This window comes from Anomaloglossus baeobatrachus, chromosome 4 (genome assembly GCF_048569485.1).
Source record: "Anomaloglossus baeobatrachus isolate aAnoBae1 chromosome 4, aAnoBae1.hap1, whole genome shotgun sequence".
In the NCBI taxonomy this organism is placed as follows: domain Eukaryota; kingdom Metazoa; phylum Chordata; class Amphibia; order Anura; family Aromobatidae; genus Anomaloglossus; species Anomaloglossus baeobatrachus.
The window spans coordinates 39,447,305-39,455,821 of NC_134356.1; the positions used below are offsets into that span (position 1 = coordinate 39,447,305).

The following is an 8,517-nucleotide window of genomic DNA, read 5'->3' on the forward strand; positions in this document are numbered from 1 at the left end:
TATCCATCTATCTATCTATCTATCTATCTATCTATCCCTCTAGCTATCCCTCTATCTATCTATCTATCCCTCTATCTATCCCTCTATCTATCCCTCTATCTATATATCTATCCCTCTATCTATCTATCCCTCTATCTATCTATCCCTCTATATATCTATCTATCCCTCTATCTATCTATCTATCTATCTATCTATCTATCTATCCCTCTATCTATCTATCTATCTATCCCTCTATCTATCCCTCTATCTATCTATCTATCTATCTATCTATCTATCTATCTATGTATCCCTCTATCTATCTATCTATCTATCTATCCCTCTATCTATCCCTCTATCTATCTATCTATCTATCTATCTATCCCTCTATCTATCTATCTATCTATCTATCTATCTATCCCTCTATCTATCTATCTATCTATCTATCTATCTATCTATCTATCCCTCTATCTATCTATCTATCCCTCTATCTATCTATCCCTCTATCTATCTATCCCTCTATCTATCTATCTATCCCTCTATCTATCTATCTATCTATCTATCTATCTATCCCTCTATCTATCTATCCCTCTATCTATCTATCCCTCTATATATCTATCTATCCCTCTATCTATCTATCTATCTATCCCTCTATCTATCTATCTATCTATCTATCTATCTATCTATCTATCTATCTATCCCTCTTTCTATCTATCCCTCTATCTATCCCTCTATCTATCTATCTATCCCTCTATCTATCCCTCTATCTATCTATCTATCTATCTATCTATCTATCCCTCTATCTATCTATCTATCTATCCCTCTATCTATCCCTCTATCTATCTATCTATCTATCTATCTATCCCTCTATATATCTATCTATCCCTCTATCTATCTATCTATCTATCTATCTATCTATCCCTCTATCTATCCCTCTATCTATCTATCTATCTATCTATCTATCTATCTATCTATCTATCCCTCTATCTATCTATCCCTCTATCTATCTATCCCTCTATCTATCTATCCCTCTATCTATCTATCTATCTATTATCTATCCCTCTATCTATCTATCCCTCTATCTATCTATCTATCTATCCCTCTATATATCTATCTATCCCTCTATCTATCTATCCCTCTATCTATCTATCTATCTATCTATCCCTCTATATATCTATCTATCCCTCTATCTATCTATCTATCTATCTATCTATCTATCTATCTATCCAATGCATCTTCTGTTGAGACCTTAGTACAACAATGTAATGTATGGCCACCCAATTATTTTAAGCCCTATCCATATCACCTATCATGGGAGTCTCTCTGTTACGCACAGACTTGTGGAAGATCTGGAATGGGGTAGGGCACACAGCTAACAAGGGTTACATCACTAAAAATAAGGGTTACACCAGGAGCATTTAAACAATTGTAGGCCCTGGTGCTAATAAGTGGGAAGATGGGACACCTCCTGCACTCCTAGTCAGTTCCTATACAGGCTCCGCACCTGTCACCGAAAAGGATACCTGAAACCCTGAGAGACCCTGTAAGAATCCTGACTAGTGAGCTGGCAGGTAAAAATCACTAGTCCCACAGCTGCACTATTATAACATGAAGGAAAGGTACGACAGACAGGGGAAACAAAATAAAGGATAAATCCCAGCTTAGGGAAATCTTAAAGGAGGGGTTTCGGGTAGATCCTCCTTTATTAGTCAGAATAAATAAATTATACCAAGAAAATATATACTATGGTCACCCAATTATTTTAAGTCCTGTTCATATCACCTCTCATTAGGTCTCTCTGTCACTCACAAACTTGGGGCAGATCTGGCATGGGGCAGGCCATACAACTACCAGGGGTTACAACACAAAAAACAAGGGTTACGCCGGGTACACTTAAACAACAGTGGGCCCTGGTACTAGTAAGGGGGAAGATGAGGCACCTAATGCACTCACCTGCACCCTACACTCCTAGCCAGCCCTTATACAGGTTCTGCACCTGTCTCGAAGCAGGATACCTGAAACCCTGAGAGACCATGTAATAACCCTGGCTAGTGAGCTGGCAGGTGAGAAAAAAATGGCTCCAGCTCTGGAGGATTCAGCATGACTAAGAATTACATGAGACTTGAGTCATTTGAATGGGAGACTTGTAATACCACATTTCTCCAGCAGTGGCCGCTGTAGGGGAAATCCACGGCTGCTCATATCTTTTCCTAGCCATCATAACTGGGCGTTTCATCCTTGGTGATCGGCTAATTTCAATCAAGTCTTCTATTAAGGAAAAGTTCTACTAATGCTTCTTCTAACATAAGATGATTTCACATTAGAATTAGATTTTACTTTTAGACAATTAGATAAGATATACTTTAGTTTTTTTCTTTTGGAGGACTCAGGGTGACAATATTTGAATGGTGACCGAGTAATTCCACATTTCTCCTGTAGTGGCCGCTGTAGGAAAAATGTAAAGCTACTCTCAACAGATTTGATTTTTATCAAAATGACAGCAAACAGCTCAGTAAGTGACACATCGCTGGAATCAGGGTCTCTCTCTCTACATTACGCTGCTATCAGATGGGGGAGAAAAAACCTGGTGACAAATTCCCTTTAAGAGAGTATAATGCTACAGAAGCAAAGAATATGTACTTGAGTCATGTATCGTGGTAGGACATCTGGTAGAACGACCTTAGATGACTGTTTCCAGCACAAACCTCATTCATTTCATTGTGTTGTTACATAAAAATAGATAAAAGTAAGTACAAAAACACTTCAAGCCTAAACGCACAAATAACCGAACTAAGCCGTTCTCTGATAATTATTTCTATGTCTGGAACAAAGTCTGCGGAAAAAAGGGCACTCAGACATTGCCTTTCAAAAGTATTCATACCCCGTGAACCTTTCCACAGTTATTCATGTTGCACCCACAAGTCTAAATATATTTTATTGGGATTTTACGTGATATACAAACACAAAGAAGCAAGCGTTTGTGGAGTGTAAGGGAATGATAAATATTTTAAAAATATAAATCTGAAAATTGTGACGTGCATTTGTATTCAGCCCCCTGTAATCTGATACCCCAAAAAAATCCTGAATGACCAGTTGTCTCCAGAAGTCACTTAATTAGTAAACTGTCTCCACCTGTGTGTGATTTCTTCTCAGTACAACTACAGCTGTTCTGTGAAGGCCTCAGAGGTTTGTTTGAGTACATTAGTGATCAAAGAGCATTATGAATACCAAGGAACACACCAGACAGGTCAGGGATCAAGTTGTGGAGAAGAGTAAAGCAGGGTTGGGTTATAAAAAAAAATATAGCCCAAACTCTGAACATCTCACAGAGCACTTTCCGATCCATCATCCAAAAATGGAAGGAGTATGGCACAACTCCAAATATACCAAGACAGGTTTCTTAGAGAACATTAAGGATCAAACAGCATCATGAAAACCAAGGAACACACCAGACAGGTCAGGGATCAAGTTGTGAAGAGTAAAGCAGGGTTGGGTTATAAAAAAATATAGCCCAACTCTGAACATCTCACAGAGCACTTTCCGATCCATCATCCAAAAATAGGAGTATGGCACAACTCCAAATGTACCAAGACAGGTTTCTTTGAAAACATTAAGGATCAAACAGCATCATGAAAACCAAGGAACACACCAGACAGGTCAGGGATCAAGTTGTGGAGAAGAGTAAAGCAGGGTTGGGTTATAAAAAAATATAGCCCAAGCTCTGAACATCTCACAGAGCACTTTACAATCCATCATCCAAAAATGGAAGGAGTATGGCACAACTAAAGACAGATTTCTTTGAGAACATTAAGGATAAAACAGCATCATGACAACTAAGGAACACACCAGACAGGTCAAAGATAAGTTGAAAAGTAAAGCAGATTTAGGTTATAAAAACATAGGCAAAGCTCTGAACATCTCAAGGAGCACTGACCAATTCATCATCCAAAAATAGGAGTACGGCACAACTACAAACCTACCAAGACATGGCTGTCCACCGAAATTGACATCCCAAGCAAGGAGAGGACTAATTAGAGAAGAAGCCAGGAGGCCCATGGTCACTCTGAAGATGCTGAGGACATTCACAGCTTAGGGTGGAGAATCTGTCCACAGGAAAACTATTAGTTATATACTCCACAAGTCAGTCCTTTATGGAAGAGTGGCAAGAAGGAAGACATGTTTGAAAGCAAGTCATATGAAGGCCCATTTGCAGTTTTCAAAAAGGCACGTAGAGGACACAGTGAGCATGTGGAAGAAGGTGATCTGGTCAGATGAGAGCAAATTAGGACTTTATGGGCAGTACGTGTGGTGGAAAACTAACAAACTAACACTGCACATCACTCTGAAAACACCATTCCCACTGTCACACATGGTGGTGACCGCATCCTGCTGTGGAGAGGCTTTTTTTCAGCAGGGGGCAGGGAAGCTGGTTGGAGGAGATGGATGGAGCTAAATACAGGGCAAACCTGTTAAAGGCCACAAAAGACTTGATACTGGGGAGTAGATTCACTTCAAAACAGGACAACAACCCTAAACATCCTGCCAGAGCTACAATGGAGGGTTTAGATCATAGCATATTCCTGTGTGTGAAAAAGTCTCAACAATTATGCAATAAATTCTAAACATCACAAACGATTACAATTAAAACATACATCATCCAACATGCAGCACATGAATGAGTGATATTTCATGACGGACAATGGGTACAGCGGGGGGGGGGGGGGGGGGGGGGGAGCGCTGCCGGTGTCACCTGGCCACTGATGTCACCACTCTAGAAACTAGTAATTACTCTCCTATTATCCTAGGCCTTTATGTGTGGAGTGCTCAGGTCCAGTTTATTAAAGGAGCAGAACGAGGACGAGGGTTTTCAAAAAGCCCTTTTTCTTTTTTTTCTGGCTTTCGTGGCTAATTAAAGAGACGTTGCTAAGAGATGATCAGACGCAGCGCTGCGACTCTAATGCTCCCTCGTTTCTTCTACCTTTAACATCTAGGCTCTTGATCTTGACCAGAGTTTGAGGTTTCCACCAGAAGAAGCAGACGGAGCCATGGCCGCCTCAGAAAACCCTACAACACTACGAACCAAGCGCCGCTCGCCCGGACCGGAGGCCTCACACCCTGAGGGGAAATGGAGCCAGGGGCGGGAGCCGGGGCCACAGGTCATACTGGGGAAGGCACACGAGTTCTTCCGGATATGTGACATTGAGAACAAAGGCTTCATCGCAAAAAGTGACATGCAGGTGAGAAGCCGGGGGCAGACCACGAGCGGCCGCACCACGGACCGCAGGGGAGGGCCAACAAGACTAGATAACATTGCAGCTGGGAGCAAAAATTTACTACAAAGGTTGTTTTTTTTACATCAACTATTTCATTTTCTTTTCTCTTTTCTTTCTTTCTTTCTCTTTTTTTCTTTTCTTCTTTCTCGCTTGCTTTTTTTTCTTTCTTGCTTTATCTTTCTCTCTTTTTTTCTTCTTTCTAACTTTCTTTCATTCTTTCTTTCTTTTTTATCCTTTGTTTTCCATATATAATATCAATTTCTTTCTTGCTTGCTTTTTCTTTCTTTCTTGCTTTTACTTTCTTCTTTTCTTCCTTCTTTCTTTCTTTCCTAGTGTATATAATATCAACTTAACTTTCTTTTTCTTCTTTTCTTTTTTTTCTTTTCTATTATTGATATATATATATTAATTTCTTGTTCTTTCTTTCTTTCCTCCTTGCTTTTACTTTCTTTCTTTCTTTCCGATTATCCATATATATAAATTTCTCATTGTTTCTTATTTTTTCTTTCTTTGCTATCCATTTATCTATCCGAGACAAGCTCAGTATATATAAGCTGAAATGTTTAATTAACGTTATGGGCTACTATTGTGTATGACTGTTTTACATGTTAACTATTGGAGTACTTTTTCCTGTTTTATCTATCCCTCTATCTATCTATCTATCTATCTATCTATCTATCTATATATCCCTCTATCTATCCCTCTATCTATCCATCTATCTATCCCTCTATCTATCTATCTATCTATCTATCTATCTATCTATCTATCTATCTATCTATCTATCTATCTATCTATCTATCTATCTATCTATCCCTCTATCTATCTATCCCTCTATCTATCCCTCTATCTATCCCTCTATCTATCTATCTATCTATCTATCTATCTATCTATCTATCTATCTATCTATCTATCTATCTATCTATCTATCCCTCTATCTATCTATCTATCTATCTATCTATCCCTCTATCTATCCCTCTATCTATCTATCTATCCCTCTATCTATCTATCTATCTATCTATCTATCCCTCTATCTATCCCTCTATCAAATCAAATCAAATCAAATAAGCTTTATTGGCAGGACCAAATACAAATTAGTTTTGCCAAAGCAAGTGTACATTAGGGACTGGGGCTGTGGGGATGGTGGGTGGGGACTGTAGGAAGGATGGATGGGGCACATCCAGGGTGGGGACTGTGGGGGCACTTCTAGGATGGGGGCTATGGAGGTCCATGGCTTATGATGGGGCATATCCAGGGTGGGGACTGTAGTAACGGTGGTTGGGGCATATCCAGGGTGGGGACTGTGGTAACGGTGGATGGGACATATCCAGGGTGGGGATTGGGGGGCCACATCTGGGATGGGGGGCTATGGAAGTCCATGACTTATCATAGTTCTCTTTCTGGAAGTCTATGACATTCGCTCACATACCGCGCTGCTATCTCCACTGCGCTCTCTTCTTCCCCAGCAGGATATATATTTTCTCTTCCTCCTTCATGGAGCTGAAATCCGGGAAGAGATGGGAGAGTCTCCTGAAGTGAGTGTCCCTCACTGCTGAGTACTTGGTGCAGTGTAGCAGGAGGTGGCTTTCATCCTCCAGGGCCTCCAGGTCACAGTGTTGGCACAGTCTGTCCTCCCTGGGCTTGTAGCTCTGCTTGTGACGGCCGGATTCGATGGCTAGACTGTGGGCACTGAGTCTATATCTCTGGGGGGTCTCTGGGGTCCGGGAGTTTTTCCAGATATGGGGCCAGTCTGTAGTCTCTCTGTAGTCTCTAGTACGTGGTCAGTTTCTGTGAGGTGTTGATGTCTGTCCTCCAGTCATTGACATACCTCTCCTGGCCCTCGTCTACCATCTTCCTGATTCTGGTTCTTGTCAGGCTGGTGTGATTGGTTATTTTGTCCAGTTGGGTTTGGGAGAGCTGTGCCCGGGGTCCTGGTTCATCTGGCCCACGTATATGTATCAGAGCTTTGTGGTGATGGGAGCTTGGATTGCTACTCTGTAGGTGAGCCTGAAATGATAGTGACCTCTTCAGAGCTGCTAGGTGTAGAGGGAATCTGCCCAGCTCAGCTCGACAGGCGCTGTTGGAGGTGCTTCGATGGACCTGGAGAAGGTGCTTACAGAATTCCAGGTGGAATATTTCTGTTGGGCTGGAATCCCACCTTGACCAATCTGGGTAAGTGTGAGGGCCCCAGACTTCGCTGCCGTACAGGAGGATTGGGACGATGATGGAATCGAAGATTTTTAGCCAGACCCTCACTGGTGGCTTCAGATGATACAATTTCCTACGGATGGCATAAAAGGTTTTGCAGGCCTTGTTTTTCAGGGTCTCTATGGCTTGTTTGAAGCTCCCTGACTGGTGAATTTCCAGGCCCAAGTAGGTGTATTTGTCTGTTCCTGTTAGAGTGCAGCCGTTTAGGACAAATGAAGGATGCTGGTCAAATCTTCTTTTTCTCTTCTGGAACACCATGATGTTGGTTTTCTTTAGATTGATTGGTAGTGCCCATGTGGAGCTGAATTTCTCCAAGATTTGTAGGTTGTCTTGGAGACTTTTCTCGGTTGGTGACACCAGCAGTAGGTCATCTGCATAGAGCAAGAATTTCACCTGGGCGTCATGGAGTGTGAGACCTGGAGCAGGTGAAGATTCTAGAGCAGTAGGCAGCTCATTGATGTAAATATTGAAGAGCGTTGGACTTAGGCTGCAGCCCTGTCTGACTCCTCGGCTCTGCTGGAAATAGGCCGTTCTTCTACCGTTCACACTCACGCTGCAGAGGTTCTCGGTGTAGGAGCTTTTGATGACATCGTAGGTCTTTCCTCCTATTCCGCTCTCCAGCAGTTTCAAGAACAAGCCCGGGTGCCACACTGAGTCAAAGGCCTTTTTAAAGTCTACAAAGCAGGCGTATATCTTCCCATGCTTTGTATTGTGGACGTGGCTCTGAATGAGACTGTGCAGGGTGTAGATGTGGTCCGTGGTGCGGTGGTTTGGCACGAACCCTGCTTGGCTTTTGCTCAGGACATCTATCTATCTATCCCTCTTTCTATCTATCCCTCTATCTATCTATCTATCCCTCTATCTATCTATCCATCTATCTATCCCTCTTTCTATCTATCCCTCTTTCTATCTATCTATCTATCTATCCCTCTATCTATCTATCTATCTATCCCTCTATCTATCTATCTATCTATCTATGGTGGTTTGGCACGAACCCTGCTTGGCTTTTGCTCAGGACATCTATCTATCCATCTATCTATCCCTCTATCTATCTATCCATCTA

The 8,517-nt window shown here is 41.7% G+C and overlaps 1 protein-coding gene across 1 annotated transcript in view; it reads left to right on the plus strand.

Annotated features, from left to right (window-relative positions):
• Positions 1-8,517, plus strand: part of CRACR2A (calcium release activated channel regulator 2A) — a 145,602-nt gene that overhangs the window by 32,843 nt on the left and 104,242 nt on the right. Inside the window, exon 2 of the mRNA XM_075342196.1 lies at positions 4,968-5,213. Coding sequence (XP_075198311.1) covers positions 5,022-5,213 — 192 coding nt within the window. The 5' untranslated portion in view covers positions 4,968-5,021. The remainder of the gene's footprint in view (positions 1-4,967; positions 5,214-8,517) is intronic.